This window comes from Aulonocara stuartgranti (assembly GCF_965226115.1).
Source record: "Aulonocara stuartgranti genome assembly, chromosome: 23".
NCBI lineage: Eukaryota > Metazoa > Chordata > Actinopteri > Cichliformes > Cichlidae > Aulonocara > Aulonocara stuartgranti.
The window spans coordinates 8,697,557-8,714,284 of NC_138958.1; the positions used below are offsets into that span (position 1 = coordinate 8,697,557).

At 41.8% G+C, this 16,728-nt stretch overlaps 1 protein-coding gene across 1 annotated transcript; it reads right to left on the reverse strand.

Annotated features, from left to right (window-relative positions):
- Positions 1–311: 311 nt before the first annotated feature.
- pdgfra (platelet-derived growth factor receptor, alpha polypeptide) lies at positions 312–16,728 on the reverse strand. The gene is made up of 29 exons (XM_082524990.1): positions 16,494–16,728; positions 14,098–14,173; positions 13,743–14,018; positions 13,304–13,576; positions 12,827–12,945; positions 11,835–11,994; positions 11,229–11,421; positions 10,892–11,007; positions 10,511–10,810; positions 10,163–10,429; positions 9,913–10,037; positions 9,648–9,816; positions 9,347–9,536; positions 9,075–9,190; positions 8,849–8,975; positions 8,554–8,750; positions 7,906–8,000; positions 7,459–7,591; positions 7,049–7,153; positions 6,592–6,702; positions 5,943–6,096; positions 5,165–5,325; positions 4,742–4,857; positions 4,092–4,214; positions 3,889–4,000; positions 3,706–3,805; positions 3,116–3,221; positions 2,147–2,379; positions 312–2,063 (listed from the first exon to the last, which is right to left on the reverse strand). Exons 2-29 carry the CDS (start codon positions 14,153–14,155, stop codon positions 1,916–1,918), a joined length of 4,383 nt encoding a protein of 1,460 aa, XP_082381116.1. The 5' UTR covers positions 14,156–14,173; positions 16,494–16,728; the 3' UTR covers positions 312–1,915.

A 16,728-nucleotide genomic window follows, 5' to 3' on the forward strand; every position in this document is an offset into this window, starting at 1 on the left:
CAATTTATATTGGTTTATTAGAATATTACAGTCAGATGTAGGGAATCTATTTCGCTGCATCTTCATGGCATGTTATATCTCTGTAAGCACATTTTTTTAATTGATCACTTTATTTTTCTTTATTCTGTAATGAAAAATGCCTCAGAAAAATTTTTCTATTCCTATATATTTTTTGTTTGGGTGTGCAATGCTTAAAAATCACAAAGAGCAATAGAACATGATTTTTTTTACATTATAAATCATTTATTGAAATATAAATCATCTGAATGTACATGATGTAAAATAATGAAGCACAGTATTGAATCATCATACTGGGTGTGATTACCTTTACTTACAGGTAGGGTACTGATGACAACACATCACTCAACCGCACCACAAACATTCACATCCATACAGCCTGCCATAAGCATCTAAGACCAAAACTAGACGAGAGCTAATTTGTCAGCAACATCAAACGACAACAGTAAGACAAAAAGACAGGAAAGTGCAACAACCGTACGTAGTTTATGTCACAGTAAAAGAGAAGGAGGCAGTGGCACAGCTGGTTCAGCAGCAGGAAGATACAGAGGGTTATAAAGAGTCTACAGATAATTGATGTATGACATCATATAAAAATGAATCTGTAGTTTATCTACTGTCTTCTTATAACTAGAACCTGCTAATAGACATCAGGACAACAGATAAAATATGAGGTTAGAGGATGTAACCTTCTGGTAAAGCACTATATACTTTTTATTGGCCATGCTGCCATATTTACTGATACAAATGCCTTTTGATCTCTATTATTTTATGATTCCCATATTTGCATGAGAAAACTAATATTTTTGACTGTCTACTGTGATGTTTTAATGTTTCTCTGACTGAAGAAAGGAGAATTATCTCCTTTTTTGTAATGGATTTCACAAAATTATTGTCTTCAATCGGGTGAATAAGGGTGGACAAGTTGAATATGTGTTTATAAAATATTTGAGTGCTATCCCAATAATTCTTTCTTATATAACAACTCTGAAGCTATTTACATTACAATCACACTTCGTTAGACAAAGCCTATATGACAGATATGACTGGGGACTTTATCTGAGAACAAATGTTTGAATTTGTATTTCTGCAAAAAGCGCAGCGCCAAGAAGCAACTCAGAAGCTCATTTCTCCGAACCATACAAACCGCTGTGGTAAAAATCTACTTGGTATTCACAAACTAAACATGTTTATATATTGATAAAGTAAAAAAATAAATTTGAATTACTGTATGTACTTAACCACTGAATACATTAAATGGTTATATACAAAAAAAATGCACATAGTCCAAATTTTGTGCTTTAAAATCCAAGTATTGCTACTGATTGTACCAGCATCAGATGCTTCTCTTGCAGCAGGTGAGTATGGAGTGTGTTTACCTGCCAAAGTTGTTGCTAGTGTTGGAATCATATAGTTTAAATAGTGCACTATAGTGGTTTTATAGATACCATATGAATGACGTCCCGCGGTGTTCAATCAAAGTTCTGACTAACATGTTTAATTTGTCCCTTGTTGCTTATATTGCTGTTAAAAGAATGCCCGATAGAATAAAGCTCTGCAAAGTACAAAGACAAATTAGATCTTTTTATCTAGATGTCTCCAACACACAGGCTCTGAGTCTTCTGAGTTCTTTAAGGTAACTTTCTGCTCACTCTCATCTCCAGCCCACGGGGACGGGGGGGCAATGTCCGAGGGGTAGCGATGTCACCACAGAGTCATCCAGATACTGAAGTGGTTTTGTTCTGTCCTCTCTCTCTGATGGGGTGACTGATAGGAGGGATGGCGGGGCTAGAGGGTTGACAGAACAGTCTTTGGTTCATTTACAGGTCTTTCTCTAGATTCCCATATCCTCACACCCCTTGTCTTTTCTGCCAATGCTTTATAGGCTGAGCAGTTGTCACAGAAAGCTGTCTTCCACCAGGTCACTACAGTCTAGACACATCTCATCCAGCAGCGTGATGTCCTCCAGAGTCTCACCCTCACGCTTAGCAAAGGTGGAACTGCTGGAGCCTGTCTCAATGGCGCTCTCTTCAGATGTTTGAGAGCTACAGGGGGCATAAATAACACACAAGTTAATCGCATCTAAAGCGTAACACTGTGAGCTGTAGCAAAAGTCACTGACTTTTACCTGTGTCTGTTCCTCTTTCCATATTCTTCATCAGATATAGGGTCCAGGTCAGGAAGGGGAATGATGTAGCCACTGTCAGAGCTCAACCGCTGTTCATCAAAGCCACTTTCTCTGTCCTTCAGCTTCCCCTGGTTTTTGTAGGCAATCCCAATGTAGTCCTCATTTTCCATGCATACCCGAGTAACCGCAGGGTGGTCGCTCTTCAGGAACTCGTGGTTTACTCTTTCGTATTGCTGAATCAAAAACAACATGGGCCCATTAGAACTAGATACCAATACAGGGTGGAAACAAAAGATATAACTTTTTCCTGTTGCACAAAAGCAATGATGATTCAATTCACAGAATAACCATAGAACTATGGAGCCACAGGACTGGAGAAGTGCGGTATGTTGTGTGTAATCACTAGCTCATTTGCCAGCTGGATGGTGCGATCTAAACTGAAAATTACATATCTCATGCTAGCGTGAGGTGCTAAAACAGGAGCTGGTTCGTGTTCTGCCACCAGCCATTTACACTGTGGGGAAGGCAGAGGTGTGGCCGGTTTGATATGCCATGTGTAGTGGGGTCATTAAGACTGGGTGGTGGAGGCAAGAACTGGGGCTGTGTCATTAGGCCAGCTGCTCTGACATCCAGCTGCTGCATTTGAACTCTAATCACTTGTAGGTTTGTGTGCTTCCATGTGTGTGTGTGGTTTTTTTGTTTTTTTAAGAAAAAGCGAGAGAGCTTGAAAAAAATATCCAAATGCAGAGAGAGTGGAAAGGGCTTTAAATACACAGCTTGCATTTTAAACACATGCTTGGTAAATGATACCTAAAAAGCCAATAAACAGCTAGAAAATGAAAAAAATAAAAAGGTAACAGAATGCACACGTCCAACCATGAGGTCAAGAATGAGCAGAGGTAAATCTTGAAAGCAGGTGTTAAGTTTCCACAGAGCTCTGAGGCTGTAAGAGGTCACAAGGAGACTCACCCTCTTGTAGCTGGAGGGTAACAACGAAGCTACTGTTTCACTCAGACCCAGGAAAGATGGCCTCTTCTCTGGCTCACTGTTCCAGCACTTCATCATCATCTCATACCTGAAAAAGCAACAAACATGTGATCTGATGCAATCGTCGAGAACATACAAGCTGTCTTGCACTTTGTAAGTTTATCTTGACAGATTCGAGATGCCGTATATGAGCGGTCCCCAACCCCCGGGCCTCGGACCGGCACCGGTCCGTGAGTCGTTTGGTACCGGGCTGTGAGAGTTGAGGCTCAGGTGTGAAATGTATAGTTTTCAGGGTTTTTATCGGTTTTCAGCGTTATTTTGTTATCGTTTACTCGGTTTTCCTTGGTCTTTTCACGTGTGTTATGAATAAATCTTCTTTTTTTCGGTACCGGTACTAGTTTTATTTTGTTGTATTTATCCGCGACACCTTAAAGGCCGGTCCATGAAAATATTGTCGGGCATAAACCGGTCCGTGGCGCAAAAAAGGTTGGGGACCGCTGGTGTATATCACAGCACAGAAATGAACACCCCAACAAAGCAACTGTATAACCATTACGTGAACCCCTACATACACATCATGAGGTGCATGCTCTGGTTTTGACATCCTGTATCCACTCTTGATCTTGTTGTAGAAACTCGAGTCCACCACCATCCCTGGGTACGGGGTGCCACCTTTGCACAGAGACATTTTCACGTGAGTTTCTCAACCAATATTTGGATTTTCTTTTCTTTAACAGAGGTTTGCTGGGACTCACCTAGGGAGAATATCTCCCAGAGGAGGATGCCGTAAGACCACACGTCGCTCAGAGTGGTGTACAAGTTATCAAAAATACTCTCTGGTGCCATCCACTTCACCGGGAGAAAAGTCTGTTTTACGGCAGAAACAAAATCTTCAGCTATTGTTGAATCTGTTATTTTTTAAACTACAGTATAATTTGTCCGGAGAAGAAACACTTACGCTCCCTTTGGATACATAGTTGTTGTCATGCATGATATCTCTAGCCAGTCCAAAGTCACAGATCTTCACTATCTTGCCCTGAGAGAGAAGGACATTCCTGGCTGCAAGGTCTCGATGTACACACTGTTGTAAGAAAGTAAGGAAACTTGATTAGCACTTCATTGAACGACATAGCTGTTCTCAGTTCTCTCTTAAACTCATATTCTCTTCGAGCTCAAACCAGTACACTCTGCTCCCATAGCTACTCTCTCAAGCACATTTTTAATGCAGTTTCATAATGCTTTATAAAGCATACTCTTTGTGTATACATGCCAGTTGGAGGGATGTCTGTGACCACTGGATATTTAGGGATAATAACTATGAAGCTGAATGAAAAACTTCTGGCTGCAGTGCGTCCCTGTCTGGTAATTCTAGCTCTGGCTGTGCTGCTACTATATTCGGTTCCTGGCCGCTCTCTGGAGTGGGCTCAGCAGCCTTCACGGGACTGCTTATCACACAACCACTGATTTCCTTAGTTCGCCCCTTTGGCCAGTATGGCTGTCTTCATATAGGTCAAAGCACAAAACCTATAATCTGCGATTAGTGCAGAGGGAAGCAGGGGAATGCAAGGTTGTAGATCTGTGCGTGAAAAAAAATTCTTTTAAACTTACATTTTTGGAGGCAAGAAACTCCATGCCTTTGGCCACCTGGTAGGTAAAGCTGAGCAGGTCAGTGGTGGTGAGGCCTTCATTTACGTCGTCTGACAGCATGATTTCCATTTCACCTTCTGGTTTAGAAAACACACGCAAACACACCCTGAAGCGTTATGCGAGTATATGTTCAACGTGTATTGCAAATATAGCACTGCCTGCGCAAACCTGGCTTTTACTAATGGCAGGGAGAAATGAGGCATTATTATGCATGTGCTGCAATTATCCTCTCCATGTAATTGCAGGGTTTTACCAGTCCTAAAATTCTGACAGGGTGTACCCCCTGGCTAAAACACTGACTCAAACATAGCACCAAGGCCAAACAAGTCCACATCAATAACTCTGAGGGCAGAGCAAGAAGCAGGACAGGAAGACGGTGCGTACCACTCGAGTCTTTCTGCGAGGGTGGATGGTCATAGTTAGACCGCTGGATGTCTGAGTACTTGGAGGCATTGCTCATCTCCAACATGGGCACATACTGAGTGCTGTCAGCCTGCTTCATATCCATGTAGTCCCCTTTGCTTTCAAATGACAGGATCACATAACTGGGAGCAAAGACAAGAAAGGAACGTTGTTAGTGATGGCAACCTATAGCAAAAATACATTCTACAAATTATGTGCATGCATGTCAGTTTATATGTGTGTGTGTCCTTAAATCCTCTCACTCCCCTAGGCTGAGGTTAGAGGAAGATGTGGTTGAGGATAACATAGTAGCCAGGATTAAATTGTGTTATGGTCATTTTGAGGTGTGGTCACTGAGTCATCCATCAACACAGATGAGCCTCAAAAGAGAGCAAGAGAGGGCTGCTATTTTACCATGAGGATTTGGGTGGACACAATTAACAGGTACCTCCATAGTAACGCAATTAAATTGAAAGCGGAGACCACTTCAGACTGTGATCTGATTAGGCAAAGATGCCAGACAACCTCCTCAACCATGGAGAAACTGGTGATAGAGTTACTGATTAGGGGTAGATGGACAATGTGAGTGCATGTGTTGTAAACGGTTGCTTGGGCTTGTAAAGACTTGAGGATGTTTGGTCTTTTTGCAAAGTACCTTTTGATAACTGTCTGCATGGAAAAAAAAATATCATTCCACAAATGAAAATACATTATTTGTGATATATGTGCAGATGTGAGAAATATCTTCTATATGTTGTACCTCCTGCTGCTTTCATCTGCAGGGTTGATTCCAAAGATATCCAGCTCCTTCTTGTTCTTCTCGGGGTTCAGACTGAGGAAGTTCTCCCTGTTCTTGTGCAGATAGTTAACCAGGTCCCCATAGAAGCAGTACTCAGTGATAATGTAGATAGGGCCTGGGAACAACACAGAAGATGAAGTCGTGCATTGGCGTCAGTCTGCAGGCTAATCTTATCAGAGGCTCATAAAAGCCTAAAAGCACAGTCAAGAGGGCAAGCCTCCACTTTCCCATAAAAAGCCTATTAAAATACCACACCCAGCAAGAGCTGAGGAAGGCTGTCAATCTTTTTGGGCTGTTACAATTGTAAATGTCTGCAGTTCCCAAATCTGAAAGAGTGTTTGTGTGAGTGCGTGCATACAAATGTGGGTGTTATTGTTTGTGTGTCTTTGTAAAGTGGTGACTAAATTACATAGGAGAGGCAACAGTGGTTATGATAAACAGTCATTATACTACCTTACATGTTTGCTTATGAAAGTGAGTGTGTGCATGTGTCTCTATGTGTGTGTGTGTGTGTGTGTGTGTGTGTGTGTGTGTGTGTGTGTGTGTGTGTGTGTGTGTGTGTGTATGTGTTTATGTGTCTTTATGTCCTTGGTTTGTGTGGGTTATTTACCTGACTTGGTGCATGCTCCCAGGAGGTTAACAATGTTGAGATGGGGTCCAAGATGAGTCATGATCTTGAGTTCAGACATCAGGGCCTGTTTCTCACTGGAGCGTGCTGTGGCTGAAAGAAGGTACAGCAAGCATGACTATCACACACTCAGTCAAACCAACAACAAGCCACTCAGTCCCATATCTAAAGACTTTTATCATAAGATATGGGACTAAAGACAAAAATCTTTCACTGTAGTGTCCTGTCTTCACTATAGTGTCTTTACAGCTTTCACTTTACCACCCCCTTGAGTTCCTTCAACAAATAAAATGAGCTGTCAGCTGTTTTCCCAGTAATATATGTAATGTATATAGACAGGCCTGTACCACTGACTGAATTCATTGTTAGAATTTTTTCAAGGCTTATTTTATTTACCACTGAATTCAGTCAGTTATGACATGGCAACTGTTAAACTCACGTTTCAGCATTTTCACTGCCACCTTCATGACAGGTTGGGAGCGGCTGAGCCCATAGGCGGTGCCCTCTACCACCTTCCCAAAGGCTCCAGAGCCCAAGATACGACCTGTGAAAGACGCAACAACAGGGGATCAGTTTCCTTGTAATAAAAACAAAAGAAACTGCTCAGGCATACAAACACATCCATACACTTTGCATGCTTCTGCTCTCTCATCTGTGACTCTTTCCAGTGATTGACTGTCCCCTTGATCACTGACTCAAAACAAATCCCAGGCAGAAAAACCTCAAGCTGGATTAGTTTATCGCACCCTAACTTCAAAGAAAGAGTGAGCCATCCTGGCTGGAACATCCCAGCAGGGAGGCCACAGAGCCTCTATAGAGTTAGCATATAAAAAATGACTGTCAGCTCACCAAGCACAAGTCTGTCACGGGGAAACTCCCATCTGGAGTCATAGGGAAGCTGCATGGGATCCACATAGATGTACTCATGACCGTCTGGGCTCACAGATTCTATGACCCTCCAGCGGATTTCATATCGTGGTTTCTGAGAGACAAAGAACGCATAAAAGATGGTTAATTAACATTTGCAAATTTACTTTTGTTCTAACAGTATTGGGGTCTTTGTTTTGCAGATCCACCCACTAATTAAATTTCCTTTATTGTCTCGAAAGGAAATTTTAAGTTCAGGAGCTGATTATGCAATATTGAAATATCTTGCAGGTGAAAAGACTAACAGTGTCCAGTTGAAAGCTCAGAGTAAAATCTGCAGTTCATTATGTATGCTGAAAAAAGAGAAATGGATGAACTGGTGAGCAGGTGAGAAGTGGGGATAAAATGCAAAAATGATCACAACAATACCTGTTTCCAGATAACAACCAAGACAATGAGTGAGATGATGACAATGACCAGGAGCACCAGCACAGCAGCAGCTACAGTCAGCTCAGGGTGAGGGCCTGTTCAAGAGGAAATCCAGCAGTCACACATGTTAAATGGATCACGCATTAATCACGTGGATGCAGCATGTCTACTGAAATTCTTGCAGTGAAATTTGCTTTATTTATTGCATAAGAAATATGAAAACCACAGGGTGCGCAGAGAGTTAAGCCAAAAAGTCATGTTGAGAAAACAACACAGAAGTGGGGGGGATGGGGTGGAGATGAGGAGCTGTTGTAGGGAGATGGGGGTGAAATTGTAAAGCTCATTTGAAAGGACCAAATGGCCTAGTGATTCCTGGAGTCCCAAAATTAGCTGTCAGAAGAAGAGCCCCTTCCTGATGACTCACCATCAGTTGTGCGACTAAAATGTCATCAGCTGACAGCTGCTACAACACTGGCAGAGCTAAGCTAGCCCTAAACAGTCTTTACAGAGCACATCACACCCTGAGCATCAAAAATTAAAGGAAATTTGGAGGATAAAAGGTGGAAAAAAACAACATCATTTCAAAGCTAGGTTAAAAAAAGGAGGTTATTGAAGAGGATGCAGTGAAATATATTTGTGTGCTCTCACCATTGGACACCAGTTTGACCTCCCTGCTGACAACAGCCATTTCGTTCCTGGCCAGGCAGCGCACTGCCATTGTGCTTTCCAGATGACCAAACATGACCTGGCTCTCCAGGTTATTGTCTTCATCAATGTGTGAGTCCAATGTGATCTCAGTGGAGTTGGCAGGGATGGGCACCCACGAAGACGAATCATTAGCGCAACTGGATGGTAACAGCAGTAAAAAGACTATGTAGAGCATGTGTGTATATAGAGAGGTCCAGGAACAAATGAATGTTTTCTCAAAGAAGACTGCACATACTGTTTGATATTCTTGCAGACAAACCACTCCACCGTGGGTGTCGGCTGCCCTCTGGTAATGCAAACCACAGACTGGCCTTGAGGTGAGCCATGGTGAACGTCCATCAGATCAACAATGACTGCAGGCACTGTAACACAGTCAGTGTAAGCATGAGAAAAAAAAACAGACTTTAACTGAGGCTAAAAGGTTGTCAGAGCAGTAATCATAGGGAATTGATTTCTCTGACCTTTGATTTCAAGGATTAAACTGATATCACGACTTTGGTTTCCGTTATCCACCCGCATGGTGTAGTTCCCGCTGTCCTCCTCCTTGGCTCGGATCAGGGTGAGAACACTCCTGTAGCTGTAAAGAACAACACAACCAGAAGTTCCAATAAGCACCCAGTAGTGACAGCTCACAGTCGCATCAACTCTAACTAATTAAAAGGTAAACTAGCTAATGCATGAGAATTTTACTTTGAGGTTGTCATTAGCTCTGCTGCCATTAGTGGCTTTTCACCTGGTTTCATTGATCTGCCGAAGGCTGGTGGAGATCTCTGCAGTCACATAGCTGAGTGGGTAGCCATCTTTAAACCAGCTGACATGAACACTTGGGAAGGAGTTGACAACAGCCCTGAACTCACAGACTTTATCCAGTGCTGCAGATTCGTATTCTCTGAACTCCGGCTTGATGGACAAGATATCACTTGCTGTGAGACATGAAGAGAGTCCAAAAGATAATCACTAATATATCATTGTAAAAAGAAAGACTTCAGAAATAGTATACATGATATTCACTCTGGATAAGGAAGGTTTTATACCATAAACTTGAATAGCTAGTTGTTTCGTCTGGCCCCTGTTACTCAGTATGTCAGTGATGGAGCAAGAGTAGATGCCGCTGTCTTTGGTTGAAGCTTGTGGGATGGTCAGGGTATAAAAGATCTCCTGAGTTCTCTTATTTTCTCGCACTGTTTTTGTACCACGATTTGCCTGCCAAACAAAAAGGGAACATCAGAGATGCTCAGTTACAAACAATTTTAAAACAACATTAAATACAGATGGAGTCAAAATGACGTGTGCATTCACCAGTTTGCCGGGATACTTCCAGTGATCTTCCAGAATCTCAGATCCCCGAGCCAGACAGGTGACAGTTATTGTGTCGCCCACCAGCAGAGCAGTCTTTTTTGCTGTCAACTCAACATCCAGCTCATCTGTGATACAACATTTTATCGAGTTAAAATGATGGTATAGAGGTAAATCTTGATCTTAGAATTAACATGTAGGATGCTAAACTTGTGTCTTTGTCTTACATATTCACGAACACAAGAAAACACACCTGTCCAACCATGGACAATATATTCCTCGCTGTAGAATTCGTGTCCATTTATGACGGCCTTGCAGACATAGGTTCCAGCAATGAATATCCCCAAAGCGCCCCTCTTGCTGTCATAAATACTAGGCACAGGCTGCTGGGTGTCACTGTTAATCAGAGTCACGTTAGCATTTGGATCAGACACTCGACACTGGATCTCCATCTCATCGTATCCAGACAGGACGTGGTTGCCAAAAGGTATCAGTGATTCCAGAAAGGGGACATCGGGGTCTGTGTAGGAATAAAACAAGATTATCACACCAGAAAATAAAATCAAACACACAAAACACACAAGCTCAGTTTACTCCATACCTGGAACATAAATGTAGATTCTGCTAAATTCTGCTGTATCCTCAGTGATAGTTCTACTATAAAAGCACGTGTAGTAGCCAGTGTGGCTTGCGGTGGCACTATCCACTGTGATGGTGCTGAAAAACAAGCCGTTGGAGTCCTCCTGCGTTTGCTCCGATAAACTGATTGGCGTCTCCCAGCCCAGTTTTTCCTGTCCATGACAGGTCAAGGTGAAAGGGGTGTGGAGAGTAACTACCATCTCGTCCAGCTCTGGCAGCAGCACAGGGACTGAAGATGATGGGATCATTCCTGCAGTGAGAGCTGAAAGAAGACAAATACAGTGGGTCATAAATCTTCTATAGGTCCTAAATACTCTATGGTCTGTCAGTCTGTCTTTCTTACCTTTCACGTGCAGGTTAAAGGAGAACTGAGCAGTGTGAGAGCCACTTTGAGCAATTATGGTATAATTTCCATTGTCTTTTTCCAGAGGATGTCTGAATTTCAAAATGCTCAGATACCTGGGTAAGAAAATGATATGCTAAATAAGGATAATGCTAAAATCACATTTACATCTCATTGTCATACATGTCTTTTTTTTTTTTTAATGTTACTAGTTTTGCCGCTACTTGTGGGAGATGTTATGCTGGACAACCACCATAAGACCTTCAAACTAAATAACTGCTGTCAATGTTGAATTTTCCTGCATATAAATCTAATAACAAAGAATATTTTTCCTCACCGATTTCCTCCCTGGTGGCTAGTCGTAGTAAAGAGGTAGTAGTTCACTTGTAAGTCTTTGTCATCTTTCATCCATATCACTTTGGGGGCTGGGTATGCGTCAATAATGATAGTAAACTCTGTCTCCTCAAAACTGTGGACAAATTCTGTGGATAAAATCCCACTGTGGTCCATGGCCACAAAAGAATTCTCCTCTGCAAAAGGAAAAAGCAGAAGACTGCAGGTTAAAATGGGTTAAAGTGAGTGAGGAAAGTTAACAGTGGTGCAAGTCAAGGACTGGGAAGAAGGCACATTGACAGGGAGGCTGAAGGTGAAATGAAGACCTGACACACATCTGTTGAACCCATCCTATAAAACACAGTAGCTGATGCTGAAAGCAGCGGTGATGTTTTATGGTTGGATAGCAGAAAATGACTTCCACACACTGCTGAAAGCATTTTGTGTACATATGGGAAAATACTAATTTGACCTGAATGATGATGAGAATGTTAAATATATATGATATAACTGATTTTAAGTCGGCCGTTTACGCAGTTATTCACATTATTACAGCTCTGCTGGAAACTCATTGGTGGTATCTAGGAAAGGTTTCTTGGGGATGACTCACCAAAGACCGTCACAGCCACCTTTTTGACTCTGACCTCACCGCGTTTGTCTGTAACAGAGCACTCATAGGTGCCACTGTCCTCTGAGGCGGCTCGTGGGATACTGAGGATGTAGACGACCCGCTCAGGAAAAGTTTCCTTCATCAAAACTGCATCCTTAGCCTATAGACACAAAAGAACAGTGTGAGATCACCAGAGGAAAAAAAATTAGCAATATGATATCTGAATGTTGTAATTCACAGAGTTTTCCCTTTTGCAGATACAACATCTGTATATCAGAATCTGTATGTCATGGTGCTGAAGGCTAATGGTTAAAACACTTGCTAGGCCACAGGAGATAAATTAGGATCACAGAGGCTTTTAAAGAGCCTGTAATTGCAGCTGAGACCAAAACCAGGAGTCATAAGTCCTGTGTTCCTGACCATCTCTGGAAAAGGGCTTAAAGGAATCCCATGCAAAATGTGCACATAGATTAACTATCTGAATATAAACAAACTTAAGTTACAAATGCAACTTGCTCTGACCCTTCAACGTAACACGCATTAAAAGCATTAAATGTTTAGCTGGTTTACAGGAGCAGATAACATCTGTCCGACATGTTTCAAAGTCAGTGGGGTCAAAGATTTACTATGGTTTCTCTTGCCCTTCTTTTAAACTGCTTCTTTCCCTCAAGATAGCTGTGGCAGTTAACTCTATGCAAAAGTGCTGTGTTTGGCTTACATCCTCACAATAAAGACTCAACCTTCAGTTGCTGCTTTCCTAACACATAATTTGTAACCACTAAAGGCTGTCCTCTGAGCTATATTCCACTGGCCACTGCTAGCTTTGGGTCCAAAACCATTATTTTCTTATTTAAGGCTCAGTACTGCTGGCTTGGAAATGACATTGGGTAGAAGGACACACTGCAAGATGAAGTGGATGAGTGGCTGAAGCTGTATAGGAGACTAAATTTAATTAAAATGGGAAAACACAGAGGGAAATGACTGCATCTTGCCTGTTTTTTAGGATGGAGCCACTGCTGTTGAAAGTCCAGGCCAGAAGGAACGATGCATGTGATGTTAAAAGGCTGCCCTGCTCGCAACGTCTCTTCACTGGCTATTATCTCCATAGGGTCTAAAGAGGGACCAGCGGAGAGCATTTATCAGCAACACAATCTCTCACATCACGTGTGGCAGCCTGATTACCGTGACTTGATTTATCGCAGAGTGGTGGTTATACACCAACACACACACACAAACACACAGAGAGTGCAAACATGCATGTGAAGTCATCCCACTTCTGTAATAATGACATAATGTCATGCAGTGAGATCACCCTGTAGCCTTCTCTTCATAAACAGGAGTGTTTCCAGCTGTTCAGTTATTCTTTTTTTTTTTAATCTTTATCCTGCCATTACCATGTCTATAGCTCCTATTTCTTTTTTAGTAAAAAGAGAGTATATCATACTACAACTACACTTGTCTTGACTTACCATTAGATATTACAGTGTAAATAGAACTTCGGAATATCTGGTCATTCACATTGGTTTCACACTGGTACTGCCCAGGAGATAGGTTGTTTGAGAAGAAGCCTTCTTTGTTGTTGTATAAGGCATGCATAGCCTCTCCACTGGGGACTTTTCTCAGGATGACATAGGAGTCCCAGTGAGACACACGACATGGGATGTTGAATCCATAATTGTCCATATTGTCCATGGAGACAACCAGGTCTCTGGGTAACTCGGGGACAAATGGAACGTGTGGATCTAGGTTTAAAAAAAGAAGATTTTTATAATTTGCTTCATCAGCCTATGGCATGTGGGCGACCGCTAAACGCGAAAAACCGACACCCCCCACAAATTCACTCTAGTGCTGTAAGCCGCCCGAGCAAAAGTTATATGGTATAGCATAACATATGACCAATATATTCACCTGGGACAAAAACATAAATTTCTGCTTCAGCATCTTCCAGTTCTTCATCCGGGTCTTCATATTTGCACGTGTAATAACCTGTGTTTTCTACAGTTGCGTTGTCTATGAAGAGTGTTGAAGTGTAATACCCCGGATAAACCAGGGCATTTTTCGGCAGCGGTTCCTCCCAAACCACGTTTCTTTTACCGGTGCAGCTTATATTGAAGATGGAATTGCGCTGTAGGACAAACTCCTCCTGGTCAGACAAGATGGTTGGTGGAGGCAGTCCAGAGGTAACTAAGAGACAGTTTGGTAAACATCAGAGAAACAGCTGGGAAACTATCAAAAGGATTTACCTGCAGACTGTTTTACTTACCTGTAACCAAAACCACCAAACTGCCCCCAAAGAGGACAAACGTCTTCAGCCAATCCATGACTATGGATGCTTTGACCTGTAAAGACAAACGGTTATTTACTAAAGACGAGGACACTTTATCCGATCTTACACGATTTATCCCATTTGAAAGCATTAATGTTTTAAAAAAAATGGATCAGTGGAGTTTTCACTTTTGAATTTTGACTTCTACTTCCTTTAAGCCCAACTTTAAGTAATTATATCGAGCATGCGCTTGCTATGATGCGTGCACATTTCTGGTGCCACACATTGCTTTAGTGCTGAAACTGTACACATGTGAAATTTATTGCAGATATGCATCCATTATTTTATTAAGAGGAGAATTACTATTCGCAAATTGTGACTCGCAATTCTGCCGTTAACCCTTTAACCTGAACCATGAAATAACTGCCAGAAATCTTTAATTTTTTGATAACGGAGTGTTTGTTAGACAAAATATATAAAAATATATCGAATTTTAATCTGATTATATATGATATTTAATATGTATCACATTTGCTACACAAGCCATATTTTTGCAATTTAGTCATTAAAAAGTTGTCATGCAATTCATATCATTTTTGAGGGTAAAAAGAGCCAGTGGTGGCTGCTCCCAATCGATAGAGGGCGACACAGTCCGCCTTATAAGTGCATCGAAGCTAATCCCCCCCCCCCCCCCCCCCCCCCCCCCTTTGCTTACTCGCTCTCCTAAAGCTTATCTTTTCGTTTTATAAATGCACATTTTAGTTTTTGCATGGAATGTAAGCACAAATTGGTTGCACATTGTTCTGTTTCTCCCCTTTTTGTTACAATTCTAAATGTACCTATAAAAACACTGTTATCAACTGGATAATCAGGTCTGATACCTTCTCAAATTTAGCCCATTATTCCGAACAATTCTTTACAAAGATCGTGTTATGTCTGCCTTTTTCAGGTACCTCTGCAACTATGATCCCCATATTCTTTGAAGCTGATGGGCGATCAGGGATTTTTTTTTGTAAATCAGGGGGAACATAATTTGAGTGGCCCACTCAAAGAAAACTCTGCTAAAGATTAAGCTCCCCTTCAATTAACTTTAAGTATTTTTCTTTCTTTTTATATCTCAAAATAGGTTTTGCATGTGACGGGGAGGTCTAGATTCCATTTTCTGCATAACTTCCCTGGTCCCAGACAATACAGCTGCTGGTCCCTTTGCTGTTTCCTGTGGCTGCCCGCTCTGGCTCAGTCGAAAAGAACTAAATTATCCATGGGTAACCTGGGTTTGTTTAGCTCTATAATTAGCGCACCCAGTGTGCACAAAAGTACATATTCGTGTGGGAATCAGTTGACAAAATGCCTAATCCGTTTGGCATGTTTGTACACTCGCGTTGTCTCAAACAATTTCGAGAGAGGATTTTTCAATTGCATTGGCTTGGCAAGAATTCTGTAGCCACTGAGCGTAAATCTGACTGAGCCTAAAGTGGCAGTAAGACTTCGTGCACGTCCCGATCCACTTTTATTTCCTCTGCTCTCCCAGCAGGAGACTCGACAAATGCGCCACAGAGCATCCTCCGCTGGGTTTGGACACAGTTGAGCAACAGCTGATATTGGCTTATCTCAACTTTCACCGGGTCGGTTATGTACCATAATTTTCCATAAAAAATTAAGAAACTGTCGAATACAGTTAAAATGTTTTAAATTCTTGTGAGAATTCACTCTTGAAATTCTGACCACAAGCGGTATTCCTCTGTTAAACCCGTTGGTGACATGGCCCTAAAAGTTCTTCCTTTCTTCTTTTTCTCCTCTTGGATCAGTTCAGCCTCCGCTCGAAATCTCCAGTCAGCCTTATTGAAGTGCAACCAGCACAGATTTTCCATTTTAATTCCTCACATTCCTGGGACAGACTAGAAAACAATGTGATGTACAATTTCCAATGTGTTTCTCATTAAATGCCAAGCAGCATCCCACAATGGAGCCTTCAGTCTTCGAATTGACACCTCCAGCTGTGAGCCTAAAACCGAGCGCTTTTATCCAGCAGAGTCAGCATGATCTCTCCGCTTGGCGTCCAGGGGTGAGACCATATGGTGCAAGGGGGAGAGGAAATCAAACCCCAAAATCCTTTTGGATTGTTTAATGCAAAGCCTGCATACAAATTGCAGGGTCGAAGGGCTCCCTGCGATCCATATTAAGTGAATGCAACTTTTAGATCAACTTTTCTATTAATATGATACGAAATGATATAGTGCATTAACTGGCTAAACTAATTAGGAAGACAATTAAACTCCATCTAATCTTACAGAACAGTAATCTACTGTAGATTTCCCACTCTTTAATTATATCAAAACGAGACAACTTTTCAAATGACTAAGAAAAATAGTTTCAATCGACCCCTTAATTACCTTATACTAATCCCTGCTTTATATTCCTTTCGTGTAAGTATATCCACAATGAATTGGTCACTCCAAATGCCGCAGCATAAAGGGTCCTTTGCAGCGGTTATAATCCTCAGAGGTCCTGCTCTGTGAGAGCATATGTGCCACCCTCTGTCCGCATCCACGACTGCCTTCACTACTGCGCTCCAGCTACATCGACCTGTAACTGATTCGATGTTACAGTCCACCCTCCTCCCACCGA